Genomic DNA, 18,507 nt, shown 5'->3' on the forward strand with positions numbered 1-18,507 from the left:
CTTTTTCATATTTACTATTCTTTGAACAGTTGTTTAGGGTGATAAAATAACTTTTTTTTGGTAGTTAATTAAGTTTTGGGATAGAAGTATATACTCTCTAGGCTCATTAAAAGCTTCCTTGGTTTTATAACATACAGAATAACAAAGCACCATGATATGACTCTTATCTGCTGCCATAAAAAATTTTTTTATCTCTTCTTTATATTTGTTTTGTTGGGTTTTTTTGTTCCATGTTATGTGGAAATTATGAGCATATGGTATTGTAACAGTTATTATTTACATTTTAAAGTTGTTATGGGTGACAATTCAATTTTTTATAATAGTCCACTTCCATTACAGTTTATTGATTAAATTCTCTAGGATAATTTTACTTCAAACCCAGAGTACTATCACCAGCTGCCTTTTCTCTGGGACATTTTGAAATCTGAACTATATAATTTGATGACTTTTTTATCTCCAAATCTAGGGAGTTTATGATATGTAGTTTTAGCCACGGAGTCATATTTTCTAAATATTTGGTAGATGCTAAATTTTTTCAGCCTGCATTGATATACTGTGGAATTGTTTCTTTGTTTTACCATTTCCTTGCATAATCTGCTTTAACCATTAACATAATGATGACAATTCAGAACCAGGTCATTGCCACTTCTGTAATCCATAGTGGCAATGATCTAGTTCTGAATTGCTGTCATTAATTTTTCTGTTTCTGTGACAAATCCTCATGATTCAGTTATTTATTTAATATTTCTTTGTTTCTATATTTTGTTGACTGAATTCATGTGGATGTTGCTGTGTGGGATGTGGAAGACCCCTACCCAAAATGACTACTCAGAGATCACTCAAAGTAGAAAAGCAGAAAAGGTTGTTTATTATAGCAACTCATGAGTGGCAGGGCAGTCTCACTGAAGAGACTCATAGTAGGAGGCCCATTCCCTTGAGAGTGCTCATAGTTTTTATACATTTCAGACAAAGAACTCCAAAGAGCCTACCCTCTATATGTTATGATTGGCTACATAAGTCTTTATTCCCTTATTTGTTTAGTAGAATGAAGTAAATGAGGTAATGGCCACTTATACCTTTAGTTCCTTCTTTGGACAATGGAATGCAGTCCAGGCCTTATCTAAAATCACGTGGAGAAGCTAAAACTGAGGTCTTCAGGCTTCAGCTAATGTAGCTAACAGTTACTGCTTAATATGTGCTTGAATTATAAGGTCTTCACACATTTCCCACACATTACCATAGAGGACCTCTTAAATTCACTAATTGATCTTAGATGTTTCAAAATCTCTCTGTAGAAGTAAATGATTTTCAATTATAATCCATAAATCCAGTGATATGTACTAAAATAATGATGATGTTATTTTTGCTTGCATGGATAGTACGAAAGAATAACAAAGGCAGCAAACAAACCAACATAGGGGGAAGGGAGGATAAGTTGATAAAGAAGTGGTCAAAGATTCAGGAGAAAAATGAGAATGAAATCTCTAAACAGATCTTATACATTGTATTTTAAGTGCCCTAGACAGATAAAGGAGCTACTTCATAAAATACAACTTCATAATTTTTACAATATTAGAGAATACTTTGTAAAATGAGGAGAAATGAGAACAAGGAAACCTTCCCTTATTCCACTTAGACTTGACATATTCTTTTCCTGTTGGGTAACTCAGAATACTTAGTAAGGATTATTTAATCAATGCTCACAATACCATTAAATCTGGAGGGATATGTTGATAAATTAAAATACAAAAGGCTGATTCCATTTAAGAGGTTGCAGTGATAGTCATTAAGTGTCCTGGATGATGTTCTAGACCAGTGTTGCTCACATTTCTTTACTGTAGTGGGGGCCCACTCCAGAGAGGCAGAAATAGTCATGGATCAACCATTCAACTATTTCCTCTGGCCACTTCAATATAAACAAGCTTTATTAAATACCTGTAATGTACAACTTAATATGTTGGATGCTGAAGGAGTAAGAAAAATTATAAAAGTTTCTGTTCTTTGGTAAATTTTTAGTTTAATAGAAAAGATATGGCATGTGCCCAAATGGATATGGAATAAAATAGAATTAATAAAAGAAGAGATAAACCCAAGATTTATGTGAATGTGTGTGTATGTGTGTATATATATAGTATAATTATACATATATATTATATATGTATATTTAAAACTTTGAGGAGAAAGTTCACTTTTAGCTGGAGATATTAGGAAAGGCAACTTAAATAGAGTTCTGAAAGAAAGGAAGGATATTATTAGGTAGAAATGAGGAAGTATATTACAGTTAAAGGAGATGGGGAAGAAACATACAAATACATAGATTTAGAAGAGAGAGGGATGAGACCAGAGAACAAATTGGCTCCAGTTTGACTAGAATATAGAGGACATAAGGAGGAATACTATTAAAGAAACAAAATAACTGTCATCTTCTATCTCTTGTCCCTTTCATAGACAAACAACAACAACAACAACAAAAAGCTACCAACATTTAAGTGTTGCCTTCACTTTCTTACTTTCCATTCATTCTATAACCTTTTGCAGTCTGGCTTCCAAACTTATCACTCACCTGAAACTGCTATCTCAAAGATTATCAGTGATCTCTTTATTGCCAAATCCAATGGTCTTTTCATAGCCCTCATTCTTCTTTACCTCTGCAGCATTTGATCCTGTTGACCATTTCCTTCTTCTAGACCTAAGTAAGTCTAGGTTGATTTTAAAAGTCAATCACTTCTTATTACCTTAGTTTTTTTTTTTTTTAAAGATATAATCTTGTCTTTACCCTTTTTTTTCCTTTATTAATTCTACTTTATGCCACATTCATTTAGGCACAAGCCATATCTTCTTTACTGGATTAGAAATTATTTGAAAACAGGGACTATTATTTATAATAGTAATTTTTATAATACTTGCTTTCTTCTGGATTACCTACTTCTGACTGCTTTTTTTTGTTTTCCTCTGCAGGATTACAATTGTTGTCCCATTCTCTACAAATAATTATATTCCTGGTTTGTATCCTGGGCATTTTCTCTCTCCAATCCCTGTGAATTTATCAGTTTCCGTCAGATTATAAATTGCCTTGATATACATATATCAAAATTCTATATGCTCATTCCCAAGTTCTTTCCTGAGCTCCAACCCCATATCAGTATTGGACACTTATTGAACATATCTCAACTGCTAGTCTTATAAGTATATCATGTCAGAAACAATAATAATCATCTTTCCCCTCAAATTGCCTTTATTTCTTTCCTTTCTTTTATTGAGGATGTTATGGACATCCTTTACTCATCTAGGTTTCTAGTCTTATTTATAAATTATATATATATATATATATATATAAAATGTTATTATTATATATAATGTTACATATATTGTATATATATACATTAACCTACTAAATAATTATATCCATTATAAAACACACCAAAAATAGACATTTTAAAAAGATGAGATTAAGAAAAAATAATATTTTGTCTTTTAGTCTTCCCCTCTTTCTTCTTCCTTATCCCTCTTATCAGTTGTGATATTTTGTTGATTCTATTACCACAATGTGTCTTGAATTCATCACCTTATTATATTCACATGACTGCCACCTTAGTTTAAGAATGATATCACCATTTGCTGGCTATTATGGTAATCTTCTAATTTGTCTTTTAGCTTTCAGTATTTCCCTTTCAATCCATTCTCTAAATGGTTGCTAAATTTATTCCCTTTCAATCCATTCTCTAAATGGTTGCCAAATTTATCTTCTTAAAGCATAGGTCTGACTATATCACTTTGCTGTTCAAGAACCATCATTTAGTACCTTCCTTTTGTTTCAAGGATATAATATAAAAACTTATTTATCATTAAAAATCCTTCATAATCTGGTTTGAGCACATTTTTCTATGCTCATTGTATATTATTCTTTATTGTGTACTCTGCATTTTAGCAAAGAAGAATGACAACTGAAAAAAAAAGTCCATTGGATTTAGGAGCTGAAAGGTCATTGAAGAGAAATGGCATGGTCTGGTGAATATAGAGTCAACTTCAGAATTAGGATGACCTAGATTTAAGTTCTACATCTGACTTGTACTGGCTCAGTAAACTTAAGCAACATCTCAATTCCCTAAGCCAGTGGCATCCAACAAAGAGATCAAATCCCCTAGAAGGCTGTAGCATAATTTCATGAGTGATAAATCAACCAATTGAAGGGTGGGAAGATGGGTCACATCTATCTTTCCCACAATAGGCAATCATGGTTTTGTCTTCTCAGGGAATCCACAAACAAATGAGGACCAGGTTTCTGTAGTTAGGCTCTGTGCTTCAGAGCACTGGCATTTTCTTTCTCATTTTGAGGGTGAGGTGATACAGAATGAGTATTCATGGATCATGTATCATAGATCTCTAAATATTTCCACCTAAATTATTTCCTTTTCTGAATTTCTCCATTACTTTTAATGGTAATACCATTCTTTAAGTGTCCCAAGTTCACAATTTCAGTGTCATCCCCTTATTCATGCCACATGTCTTATCAGTTGCCAAATCTTGTCATTCTTAACTCTACAACATTCTCACAAATGTCCTTTCTCATTTACCTGAATATTATCCTATTTCAGGCCTTTAAGTGAACTATAGCAATAGCTTAATTAATCTCCTTATTACAAATTTCTCCCCTCCAAATTATCCTCCACATGGTTGGCAGAGCGATTGTCCTAAACTACAGGTGTAACTATGTCATTTCTCTCCTATTCAATAAACTATAACCAATCCCTATGACTCTAGAATCAAGTATTATTTTTCTTTAATTTCATCCTTTTAAATTTTCCATTTGGGGCGTGTTTTATAATGTAAATAATTATTTCATACAATAATATATTTATGTAATTAATAAATAATAAACACATATTGGAGACGTAATAAAAATGTGAAAACTTCTGCCTTAGGCAATTCTTTAATAATGTTAAGTCACAGAACAGATGCCAATCTGCACTGGCAGAGGGAGTTTCTTCATTGAGAGTTTCCTACACTATTCATAGTTCTGAATCCCCTCCCCAAAAGTGTCATTGGTAAACTTGGAGAAAGAAGTTTCATTAGAAGGGTAGAGATATAAACAAGAAAATAGGAGATTGAAGAGTGAATGAAAGTTGAAGAAATGAAGAAAATATGTGTAGGCTATAGAAATATAGCAGGTGAAATAGAAGAGATAGCTTTGATGAGGGGACCCTGATACTATAGCTCCTCGTCCTTCTCTAGAGAAGGAGAGTGACAATGCTCCCTGAGTCTCAATTTTTCAAAGGAAAATTGTCAGAGACTGATGACTCAAAGTTTGAATGTCCTAGCTATAGAGTAGACAACAAGTCGAGAGAGAGAGGAGCCACAGGAATCCCATAAAGGAATTCTACTAGCTAGAGAAAAGGCAACAACAAGAAAAGCTTTTTTTACCTTGTCCAGATTTTGGGGTTCGTTCAGCAACCAAATGATGAGGTCTAGTTTTGGAGGCTCCCAGTCAGGGAACCAAATGATGAGATTAGATTCAGGGAACCAAAATGATGAGATTAGAGTTCCTGATGGTCAGGGAGTTGGATGATGAGGTTAGTAGCAGGTTAGGGATTCAGGGAACCAAATGAAGAGGTTTGGCTCCCCTAAATCTCCTTAGGGATTTGGCACAAGGTAGGAAGTTGTGGGAACTCCCTTTCTGGTGGTGCCAAGTCCTTCAAAAGGAATTTACAAACCTGAAAAGCTAGACTGATAAAAAGAGGTTTATTATTGGCATTGGAAAGTCAGCCTTTGCTATGCATGAATAGAAATTCCTTAGTGGCAAGGTCTCGACAGAGAAGTAAAGTTTCTAGTAGAGAAATCCCGACAGGGAGGTATAAAGTCTCATAAGGGAATTAGGAGAGGATAAAGAGAGGGTAAAGCTGAAGAGAATATCATTCCAGCGGACAGAGGTTTGCTGCTATGCCAGAGATGGCATATTAGGTTCTCTGCAAGGACTGAGGCCCAAGTTGGCTCTTTTTATCTATAAGTTGAGGGCAGTTCTTGATGGGGCTGGGTACAGCTTGAGCTGAAAGTGAATAGAACTGAATGAGTGTCTCTAGGCTTGATCTTTAATTCAATGGAAAGCTTAATCAGTAGTGAATGTTATCAATGGGGGTGGTGCACATCTCTCAGGAAAACAGAATGAAGCTGTTAGGATGTTTCCCTCAGGTGGATCCCCTACAGAGGCAGGATTCAAGGAGACTTTCTGCTTGAAGGAGTTTCCAGAGAGTTTCAGGATCTCCTCATCAGCTTGAGGCAATGGCAAGGGTTTACAAGTAGGGCTTTTTATTTTTTAGGATAGAGGAGGAAAAAACACACTTGTAGACACCATGGAAAGGACAAATAGAGAAAAAGAAATTTAAGATGGAAAGAAAGATAGAAAATTAATATGGTCAGTAGCACAAGGTCAAAGGGGAGTTGGAATTGAGAGTAGTACAAGAGAATGACAAAAAGGAAGGTTCACCTTCTGAGACTGGAATGAAAATGAAGAAGGGGTGGGCAGGGTCCAGAGAGATTTTGACATCTAGAAGATGGGAAATAAAGCAACTATCAGAAATGGTCTCAATCTTCTCAGTAAAGTAAGGAGTAAGAGAGTCTTCTGAGAATAAGAAGGTGGACTGAAATTAGTTTTGGAAAAGTTATTGTGCATAGTATCATAGGTTGTTACTTTCTCTGCAAGACAAATGCCACTTTGAGTGAAATAGTACTAAGATAATTCCTAGTTACCTAAATTATCATAACAAACATATAGATCATGTAACATTATGAACATTAGCATTATAAGAGACCAAAGACCTTCTAAAGGATTGACAGAATATCTCCCTCCCTACTAGAAGCCAGTGTTTTTCTATTCACATACACTTTTAATCATTTAAAAACTTTGGAAAATTTAGTAGTCCATTGTTTCCTAATGAATCTTCAAATTCCATCACACACATATGCCCTAAGCATTATTATGTCTGGGATTAAATACTTTCCCTCTTTCTTACCTGAGGTCCAGTCCCCTGGGGTTGTGAAAGTACACCCAGCTGTACACTCAGTTTGGCCATAACCTTCATATACCTACAAGAGAAACATGACCATCACCTCAAAGATTCCTATACTGATGGAGGTAATGTAGGCAAAGCTCTCTCCTATATAGAAATCAGTAGTGGTTGTTATAATTATTCATCTGAGCATTTTTAAATAATGGAAATTTCTTCTGTGTTGTATACTTTTCTTTTCAGCCAATTAACATTTATGAATAATCTGAAAATAGTCAGCATTGGGAATGTGACTTTGTTGTTGTATAAGACATGCATTGTGCTTAGTGTAGATCACAATGATGAATAAGTGAACAAAGTAGGCTGGAGCCTGGGGATAAGCTTTTTTTAAAAATTTTTTTTACTGTAAAAGTAAGTGTATAAAAGTAATGCTGTGAGGTGTGGGGCTATAAATGTCTCTGGATTGCTTTAACCCTTATCTTTATAGGTTTAAAAATTTTACATGATTTATCAATTTATTATTAAGTTCAGTGTCTGTTTTATTTTAGCTATGCAAAAGCATATAGCCTAGAAACTTTCTAAATAACAACTATACATGAACATTTGGAATAAAGTTGATCTTCCTTGAGTACCTTTTGAAGGAATTTAATTGATATACTATTGAAAGAACATTATTATAAGGTAGTACCATGATTCATATGCTGAGGATAGTGCTATAAATACAAGAATTTTTAAAAACCAATTTTTAACCATACATGTGGCCAATTTTATCTGAGTCCCACTAATAAAGTCCAGTATATGGAGCCTATTACAGGGCCTTGCTCATAGAAAGCTAAATAAATACTTATTGAATGAGTAAGTAAATTACTTCTAAATGCTACCAAAACACATTTAGTGGAAACACAATATAAAAATATATTATTTCTCTTAATTAAAAGCCATATTTATATTTATATCTGGATTAGGAAACATTGTACAAATTGGATTAAGTGCAGATCAGATGCATGCAGAGTATCAGTTGACAATTTTCTATCCAATCTTTTCTCTCCATTTACATGCTACTTCTTCCCTAATCCCCAACCTTGACGCAATTGAGACCCTTATCATCTCTTGTCTAGATTATTGCAATAGTCTTCTAGTAGGTCTTCCTAATTCATTCTCTCCCCTTTTTTAATGATTTACAAAGTTGCTAACTTGATATTCCTGAAACACATTTATGACCATATCATTACTCCCCAGTTTGCAAGATCCCCTTTTATCTCCAGAGTAAAGTAAAAATACTTCTGTTTGATTTTTAAACTCTTTACCTTCTGGGAACACAATCTACCTTTCTGGGCTTATTGCATTTTATTCTCCTATATTCATTCTCTGTTTCAATCAAATAGGCCCATTTATTATTCTCAATACATAGTATCCCCTTTATTATACCCAAACCTTTGCTTAGCTCTGTCTCCAGTGGTTGGAATATACTCCTGTACCTTTTGCATTTTGTAGAATTCCAGCTTTTCTTCAAAGTTCAGCTCAAAGACTACCTGCTATAGCTTGCTTAATCTAATCATTTCAGTTCCTAGTGCCTTTATCCCAGGAATTACTTAATTAAAAAAAATTCTCTATGAACATATTTTTATCCAATAGAATAAAAGCTTCTTAAAGAGCTTTTTTTTTTTTTTTTTTTTTTTTTTTTTTTTGTCTTTGCATCTCAAGGTCTACCTCAATGGTTGGTACAGAGTAGGAATTTATTAAATGCTTTTTGAATTGAATAAATAACCAACATGCAACATGTTGGCTCTTTATCCTGAATAATATGTTAGCAATAATGAGGAAAATCTTGTAGTATCCAAATAAATAAGTCCTATATAAAATCTATCTTGGCTCTCTTCATCTTATGGCTTATACCTTCTGGGGGAAAGAGAAGCTGCTATGTGGCTGCTGAGTCTACATGATTCCCAACTACTTTACTTATGAGAATATCTAGCTGCTCTAAGACATGATTCCTTGGGAAAGTAGGCAGAATATTATGGTACTGAACCTGACACCCCAAGGCTGCACGAAGAAAACCCAGGACCGTGGGAGATGCAGGAGCTGCTCCAGTAACAATCATCCTTACACGCCCACCAAGACTAGCCTATGGAATAGATAACAGGAAACAATCGATTAATTAGAATTTTGACATGTGCCTAAGACAATCTTTGCAGCCTCATGAAATATAATTAAATAGTTTGAAGCCCAACCTACCACTAAGAATCAAACCCAAGGGAATATTCAGGAATAGAAAGCTCAGAAGTACATTAACTGAATGTTAGAGGAAGAAAAGCCTTAGAGATAGATCAGTTGTCCAATCTGCTCATCTAGTGGGGACAGGGAATGCTAGGAAATAAATTTCAATTTTAAATTGAAGAAAATAATTTGAATCCAGTGGAACAGGTTACTTAATACTGTTTTCTAATCTTTCATGTTTGGCTACAATTTTAAATGAATTATTTATTATTTATTCATTATTAATTTATTAATCTATGTATCCTTTTATAGATTTTGTTCTCTCTTTAATGTTAATGTCCTTAAAATACACCTAGTCATTGTTACATCATTTCTCAGCACCAAAAAAGCTGAGTTATAAGAAGTTACTTCAAATTTTTAAAATGCTAATGGCCTTGCTTTTTATATATAGTTTTCAGATCAATACACTGCTTCCTTTTGCAAGACATCTCAGTAGATAAAGAAGATTCAGAACTCTTCATCTTTGTAAGTAGGGCCAAAAGCACTTTAAAGAGTGATCAACTTTCATAGTTAATAAAGGAGCAGCAAGTGAATGCATAGTCATATCATTTTTAAAAAAAAAAAACTAATTAACCATAGCTCCCTGGAGGATGTTAGGTTGGGCAGAGGTATATAACAGTAACTAAGAATTTGGTCCTACTCAGGAGCAAGTGAAGGATAGGAAACAAAGAAATAATTCTTAGAACTATAGACTCGAAAAATGAAAAAGACCTCAAAAACTAGTCCATCCATTTTTGCTTATTTAAGAAGGAGATACTGAGGTCCAGAGAAAGGAAAAAATATCTGAAGACCACACAATGAGTCAGTGTCAGCAAGGACCAGAACAGAGGTCTCCTAACTTCCAGATCAGGGTTCTTTCTTTCTACTACCTTTTTATTTAGTATTGCTTCATGAAAATTACCATGGTTTTAGTGTTCAGCTTTTGTCTTCTCTTATCTAGTAGGGAGAACATGAAATAGTTTAAGTACCTTAGAGACCAATTTCACTGGAGAAAATTAAAATTTTTTGAGCTCCTTAGAGAATTAATGTTTTCTATTACTTGAATGCTCCTTTCCTTCCTGTATTTGTCTCTACCAAAGACCCTCATTTAACCCCCATCAACTATAATATGCCAGTGTTAAAGTTATAAGACTTGAAGATCTGTGCAAATCACTTGGAATCCTTTGGAAAGGTAAGTATTTAGGATTATTTTCATTTTCTTGTTGAATGAACTGATTCATGGTATAACTATTCAACTGCTTTGCCCAATTCCTTACCTGAATCTTATTAAAAAAAAGCTCATCCCATATGCTATCATTTCTAATGATTCCACTTCGAACTTCAGCCTTCTTACGCTTTGCAGCAAATTCCAAGAGCCACCGTTTTAATGGAGTATTTGCTTGGCTGAATATCTGGGACAAAAACAATGGACAAAAACTTAATTTGGGCACATAATTTAATGCAAGCACTTCATCATAAAGGAAAGTAATCTATAAACCCCAAACCTAATTCTACTTCTGCTTTTGGTGGGCTTAGGATGAGAGATGGATGAGTCCATGCTGAAGTTGACTAAGATTAGTTTAAAAACAGAAATAAGAAACTAAGATGTCTCTCTTAGGCTTTAGTAGGTCCTCCCACTTATCCACTATTATGGAGTGAGAGTAATAGAAAATAAAGAGTAGAGAAGAAGGAAGGGGGGGTGGAGAAAAGAGTCTTCTTCATATGTAATAACTCAGTGAAGGAATCCCCTTTATGATATCTCTGACACAGTCATTTGATTTCTTCTTGAAGATTTAATTACAGGGAGATCATTATCGATTACTACTATTTTTTTCACTTCATGTTTGACAATTTAGAGACACTCTGTTATAGTTCTTATATTAAGTTTGGATAGCACAATGCATTGTATACTGTAGGAATTTAGTAAATGTTTGTTGACTAAAAGATGCAACCACTGAAGGGGGCCAGAAGTAGAAAGGAAAGAAGCAGCTTTGGATCATTTTCTTACTCATTTTGAGTAACTAGAGGAATATATTTAAACTTCACCTCCTTCCAGCCCCTAGAACTAAAATACCATCTCAAAAGCATCCATGACAATGATGGAGGCTCATTAGCATATCCCTATTTTTATTCTCAGGAAGAAAATCACACCGCTAGAAGGTCTCATTGAGTGTTAGGATGAGGCAGAATGTCCATCTCAGGACAGGAAGAAAGGGTCCTCTGTTGGTTCTACCTTCTCTTTCCAGGTTAATTACTTCATGCATCCTTCATTCCAGTCAACCAGAGGTGTGTATTATTTCCTGCACACAATATTCCATCATCTGTTTCTGTGCCTTTTCATAGGCAGTCTTGATGCACAGAATGCTTTCCTTTTTCCTTCAACTAAGCCTTAAAGAATCTAACTCCTTTTAAAGGTTAGATCCAAGGCTGCCTTCCCCACCCCTATTTAGGCTTTTCCTAATTTTTCCAGCTGTTGATGCCTCCTGTAAATCTCCTTTGTATTTATTTTATACTTTTTAGTAAATATGTTACTTTGAGTGGAACAAAAGCTTCTTGAAGGCAGGGACTATTTGTTTTTGTCTTTGTAGCCTGGCATACAGTAAGTACTTAAAAATTGCTTGCTGAATTGAACTCTGTGGTGATCAAACCATCTCACCTTGTCATACATTCTGTTTAGCAGTCTGGGGACCACTGGAAAGATAGTGGGATGTAAAGCTTTCATGTCATCTGACAGAAGGCGGATGTCTCCTTGGAAGAATCCAACTCTCCCTCCGTGGCAGTACACTACTGACTGTTCAAGAAAATGGTGCAGGAGAAAGAGAGAGAGAGACTGAATAAAAGGCTATGTTCACCTTTGGCTAAAGAGCTATTTAAAGCCAACTTAATCCAAGAGGGCAGAATGACACTTGGCCTGGACTCCATACATTGATTCCAAGGCAGCTCTGGGACCTGGGAGTAAGAGGACTTCACCCTATCCCAAAGTTATCTATGCTTCTACAATTTGACCCATTATGTGATTCAGAAAATTGTCATTTGGGGAGTCCCACCTCAACCCCAATTGCCATTAGTGTCACTTCTATGACTGCCCCAATAAACTGCCACAAGAAAAATGTGGATAATCTTTCTAAAACTCATGTGCATTTTGTTTTTGTTTCAATAAACATCTATATATATTAAAATATTATTTCAAAATTATGCTTAATTAAATATAATCAGGAAGATGGCACCATGCCCTCTAAGTTCCTTGGATGATAATTATAAGCTTGTATTCTCAAACTGGAGGAAAATATCTTCCAAAGAGAGATACCACAAAGAAAAATCTCAGTGGTAGAATAGGATAGAAACTCATAGAATGAAGTGGCCTCAGAGGTCATTGAGTTCATTTCCCCAATTTCATAGCTGTGGAAACTTGAAGTCCTAGATGGAAGATGATATAAGGAAAAAGCTTTTCTAGTAGCAACATCACAATCTTTGACATTAATTTTCCATTCAGAATTAATATTCTAGAATGAGATTTAAGCATGAAGAGGTTATTTACTTCAGATGCTTATGGAATATTTTCTCACATTCTTCACAGGGATTCCTCAGGCACCTTTGGAAACTGCACTAATTTTCATAGGCTTCACTAAGTAGTCGTTGGTTAGTATACCAAAACTCTTTCTTCTTCTAGTGGTTAGTACTTCCCACTGGAAAGCACTGAATGCTACCTCTAGGATTGCTTATAAAAAGGGATGATGTCATACATTAATATTTTAAGTTTTTCTTTCATTTGTAATAAGTCAACAGTAGATACTCAAATCAGTCAGTGCTTCTAATGGTCTAATAGTCAAAATGCTTTTTTCCCCTCTGAATGTAGTTTATAGCATTATCTTTAGTAACTTGTGGCTTGATGGTAAGAAAGAGGGTAATGACTGTAGATCATTGTTATATTGTCTAAACTTTCAAAGGGAAGTCTAACTCAGGGTGAGATGATAAGACTTTTCTTTAGAATCTTTAACTTGGATGGGTATGAAACCTGAATTTTGCTTCCAGTTATGAATCAATCAATTTTTATTTATTAAAGAAAACAATGAAGAAAATGGAAGAGCTATTGGCCCATTAGTGAAGGACCACTTCTATGGGAAAAGTTGTATATATTCAGCTATCTCATTTGAACCCACATTTCCAAATGATCCACACTCTTTCAAAATTTACATTTCTTATCTTAGTAAGAGTCAAATGAACAGATGCTGAGATGAACATGTTGCTTTCCATGTTATTGGAAGTAATATTGATTTAATTCCTTAAGGACACTTCATGAAAAACTGTCTATGCTTCATATCTCTACTTCTCTTTCATTTGCTTCTGAACACTTTGCAGTCTTGAGTTCCAACCATATTACCAATCTATAAATGCTTTCTCCATAGTGAATAATTATTATAGTTAATATTTACCAAATCTGATTGTCTTTTCTTAGATCTCACCCTCTCAATCTATCTCCTGCATTTGAAACTGTTTGACTGTTCCTTCTCAGTCTTCTTGGTTCACTTGTCATCCATATCACATCTCCTAATTGTGGATATTCCCTAGGGTTATAATTTAAGTCCCCTTCTCTTCTCCTTCTATACTCTCTTGATAAACTTATTAGTTTCTATAGGCTTAATTATAATCTCTATGCGGATGGAACCCAGGTCCATATGTCCTAAACTTTAACTTTGTATCACCAATTGCTTATTGGATATTTCCAATGGACATCCTGGAGACATCTTAAACTCAACATAGGGAAAACTGAACTCATTATGTTTCCCCCGAAAAACTTTATCTTCTCCCAAACTTCCCTGATGCTGCAGAAGACAACACCATCCCAGGACTATCCCAAGTTCATAACCTAAGTATTATCGTAAACTCCTCATTCTTATTCTACCATGTCCAATCAGTGGGCAAAGCTTGCTGTTTTCCCCTTCATATCTTGTACATTTGATATCTTCTCTCTACTCATATAGTTACTACTTTAATTCAGGTCCTCACCAACTCTCACTTAAATTACTGTGATGATTTTCTACTTGATTTTCTGCCTCAAGTCTCTTTCTACTCCAATCTAGCCTATAATACTTAAAATGTAATTTTCCTTAAGCACAACTCTCCTACTTAATCTACTCTAGTGGCTTCTTAATGTCTCTAGATAAAATGTAAACGCCTCTGTTTAAATCCTTCACAACCTGATTCCAACTTATCTTTCCAACCTCATCAAACATTCATTACTTCCCCTCTTGCATATTGAAGTCCAGTCAAACTGACCTCCTGTTTCTTCATCACACAGAACACTCGATTACCCATCTCTATGCCTTTTTACTAATTGTCCTTCATGTCTAGAATACACACACTGTCTCTTTATCATTACCTCATAGAATTATTCTCTTTATCTAATATATATAAATGCCATTTTCTTCATAAAATCATTCCTAATCCCTCAACTGCTAGTATTCTCCCTTACAAATTTATATTTAACAACTTTAAATATGTTTGTACTTTTTACTTTACAAATGTAAAGTAAAATCACATATATATTTTTACATGTACTTGGTTTTTTTCCTCCATTTGAATGTAAATTCCTAGTGAGTTGGGGTTTTGTTATTCTTTGAGCTTATTTCACCAGTGCTTAGCATAGTGTCTGATACAAAGCAGATACTCTGTAATAATAAACATTTGCTGGTCATTTTCTTGAGTTTTGTTTTAAAAAATTTCCCGTTTTGATGAGTTATGAAGCTTCTGACAGAAATGAAGGTGCAAAACTACACTGAGATTTCTCTTGTGAAATGCGGCAACAGCTAGTCTAGATTATGCCATGGTGTAGCAATGAAGCAGCCATTATTATTAGAAGAGTATGGGGGAAGAGGTTCTCTCAAAAAACAAAAAAACAGCTTTCCTATCTAAGAAGGAAATGTAACTAGTTTGCTCGACTGATGAGATCTGATCCCAGTGGTCTTCTCTATGATAAAGGTAGCTATAATTTTAGCTGTCCTACACCCTGTAGAACTTTGACACACACAGAGATGATTAGTCCAACGTTTAAGCACTGAAAGAGGTCCCTATGACACTTTCTGAGTATGGTATATTTTTAGTTCTATGTCACACTGCCAATGATTTCAGTAGGGTTATTCGTTCTTGTCACAGAAGAAGACTTCTCTGATGCTTGGACCTTACCTGTACCATTCTCTCAAACATGTGTGCTAAAGGCAAATAGGAAATGTGTACATCCTCACAAGTGGGTGACCACTGACTCTGTAAGAAAACAAAAGGAGCCCGAACCAGGCCCAGTCAGTCAGACAGGTGTCTTACCTGTATAACTCTTTCAAACATGTGAGCCAGAGGCAGGAAGGAGATGAGCACATCGTCCTGTCTCGGAAAGATCACTTTCTGCAGGTGAAGGGCATGGGAGACAGAAAGGAAAGAAACACTGACAGGAAGACAACAAGAAAGTCATAAAACAATAAAGAGAAAAATGGTACTAGAGAAGCAAACAGTAAAGATTAGAGAAAAGGAAAGAAAGAGAAGAGAAGAGAAGGAGCAAAAGAAAGAGAAGCAGGAGTGAGAGTAGGAAGAAAGAGCATGATAACAGGGGTAAGAGAAAAAAGGAGAAAGAGAGAAAATGAGAAAAAAAGAATTCAAAAAGCAGAAGAGAGAAAAAGCACAGAAAGGAGGAAGGAAGAAAGGAGAAGATAGAATGAGTGAGAGAACAGAGACAAAGAAGAAAGTGAGATGATAGAAAAATTGGATAAAGAGCTAAAGAAGAAGAAAAGAGTAAGGAAGATGAGGAATTCCAAAGAAGGGGAGAGAGAGAAGACATAGGAAGGAAGAGAGAAAGAAGGACACAGAGAAAGAAAAGAAAGAAACAGAGAGAGAGCAGTATAGGAAGCGAACTGTTAGGTCACAATGTCAATGACTTCAGGTTATTGGGAACAGCAAAGAGCAAAATGAAGCACATATAAACCAGTGGAGCAGAGTCCCCACCGAAAAAAGAACTACTTTTACAAAGAAATCTGCATCTTATATTGTTCATGGGAGTACTAGGCAATTTTTAAAATATTTAAGCATGGAATTATGGCAGATTTGATGCCTGAAATCTTCCCCACCCATTTTATAAGTAATTTAGACCAAAAGATGCAGAATTCTTTTTCTGTTTTCAGTTTTGCCACTATATTTTGGAAGGGAGAATAATTTTTCCCTTTCCCTCTCTGAGCATTTTTTTTTATTTCTGCCCTGGGAGAATATGTGATAGAAGAAATTGTTGTTGGAACAGACCCAAGATCTCCTTGACCTTCTTAAGGGGCCATAGATGGAGTTGTCTAAAATGTGCAGACAAAGAGACTACAGGGGCCAAGAGATCCTTAAGTTACCGTGCCAACCAAATCCTCAGGACCACTCACTGTCTGAGGACAATCATGTTTAGTTTGAAAGCCTTTCCCTTAGGTTTGAGAGCTATATTCAACACGCTTGTCACAGTCACAGTTTGGGAGAGTGTAGAGAAAAAAAGAAAAGTTATATGTTGCATTTCAATGAATATCCTAAATTGGATGAAAATACATACACACACAAAAAAGATACTTTCATACCAACTTTAACAATGAGTTAATGTGACCCCCTATGAAATGATATTAGAGAGGGAGTGGCTAACTTATAGTTCACACTGTTTTGTCACACAGACCTATTTACCACAATATAATACTTTCTATGGGAAGCTTTAGTCCCACACTGTAATTCAAAATACTTGTATAAAATAAATGCTCATAACATGGAAGTCAGGTTTATATAGGATTACAAATATGTGCACTTATTTCGAAAGTCATTTTAAAATAAATTTTCCATGTACTTCATGAGTATGTATCTTGGGCTTCTAAGGTGGGCACACTTGTGTTTTGAAAGATATAGCTTGCCTTCAAAAGTTGTCATTACATAGACTTTTAAGATTTTTTTTTCCTATGGCATTCTTTTCTGTTCTGGTATTTTGGCCAAATTTGAATGGAGCTTTAACATGGGTCATTTTTGATTTAGTTTGTTGAACAATTAATAAACACATGCCATAAGTAGGGTTTAACCTCTCTGAGATTACAGCAAGTTCCAAAGAAAGAGGTATGATCTCAGGTGGAGGCTATTTTCATACTGAAGAAATCCACATGCACCATGTATAAGATTAGCTACAGGAAATGCTTATTTTTGGATTATCTTTTTCTTAAATTTATTCAGAGTGCACTTAATAGTTCTCTATCTTTTTGCCAAAGGCCTTTTCCATAATCTTTGGTTATTAGGTATAAATTATTGTTATTAGGTACCTAGGGGGAAAAGGATTCATAATCCCTTCCTCTGCGTGACAAGATTTATTGCACACAGGGAATAAAGCATTAAAAAAAAAGTTTTAAAATTATTTTTAGGACAAAAAACAGTCCCAGTTTAATTTAGGTATCAAAAAGTCATAGTATCCATAGTTTCTTACTTTAAAAAAGTTGTCAAAATAGAATTTTGAGATTATTATTAGAAATGCAAGACTGACAATGGACAGGATGCTCTATAAACTGTATATGCATTCATAGTTATGAATTTGATTTGTACATAGTGATACTAAGCAATGTATATGAAACAGGTAAAGAATGATTTTTTGATTTTGTAGAAATAACTTCTGGAGTTTAGATGTTCCCTAACTAAGGCAGAATAAGTCTTTGGGCTTTTACAATTCCATTGATGGCCGAAGTGGTTTTCCTTAAGTAAGGACCAAAGCACCAAGTTCACATATGATATCCAGGATTGCAAAGTGAAAAGAAACCTGAAAATTCAAGATGTCCTGGATGGGCTCTCTGACCACATTAGTGATACTGCCATATTCACCTCTGTGACTTTCAGAAAGCCTGAAAAATCAGCAACCACATTCCCATGGGTGAGCATCGCACCTTTCGGGTTCCCTGAGAAGGAAAAGAAAAGGCAATATTAATAGAGAATCACAGGGCTCCTTCCTGAGCGATTCTATTCTTTGTAGAAGAACTGTCATATTGTTAGCAAATGATAGAATAGCAAGCTTCAATCCCCTCTTGTCAAAGTCACAAATAGCTGGGTAGCTTATTCCATATGCTTAGAGACCAAAAGGCAGGTCTAGACTGAACCTTTCTACCATTGACTTAAAGATCACTAACAAGATCAAAGGATTTTCTAGGAACTAAGAACTATCTGAAATGAGTCTTGTCAGTACCCTGTGATGAGGGTAGAGGGCAAGGAAGTGGAA

General features: G+C 35.0%; 1 protein-coding gene across 4 annotated transcripts in view; it reads right to left on the reverse strand.

Annotated features, from left to right (window-relative positions):
• The window catches only part of ACSL6 (acyl-CoA synthetase long chain family member 6), a 140,409-nt gene that overhangs the window by 14,993 nt on the left and 106,909 nt on the right, over positions 1-18,507 (reverse strand). For 2 of the 4 annotated variants that reach the window (XM_031953092.1, XM_012549756.3), the window contains exons 10-15: positions 18,117-18,190; positions 15,576-15,653; positions 11,914-12,048; positions 10,535-10,669; positions 9,031-9,126; positions 7,008-7,080 (exon numbers count right to left, since the gene is read on the reverse strand). In XM_031953092.1, the coding sequence (XP_031808952.1) occupies positions 7,008-7,080; positions 9,031-9,126; positions 10,535-10,669; positions 11,914-12,048; positions 15,576-15,653; positions 18,117-18,190 (591 nt within the window). Of the gene's footprint in view, positions 1-7,007; positions 7,081-9,030; positions 9,127-10,534; positions 10,670-11,913; positions 12,049-15,440; positions 15,519-15,575; positions 15,654-18,116; positions 18,191-18,507 lie in introns of all 4 variants that reach the window. The other 2 variants (XM_031953094.1, XM_012549761.3) reach the window with 2 other exon arrangements.

The sequence above is a fragment of the Sarcophilus harrisii genome, chromosome 2 (genome assembly GCF_902635505.1).
Source record: "Sarcophilus harrisii chromosome 2, mSarHar1.11, whole genome shotgun sequence".
Classification (NCBI taxonomy): Eukaryota; Metazoa; Chordata; class Mammalia; order Dasyuromorphia; family Dasyuridae; genus Sarcophilus; species Sarcophilus harrisii.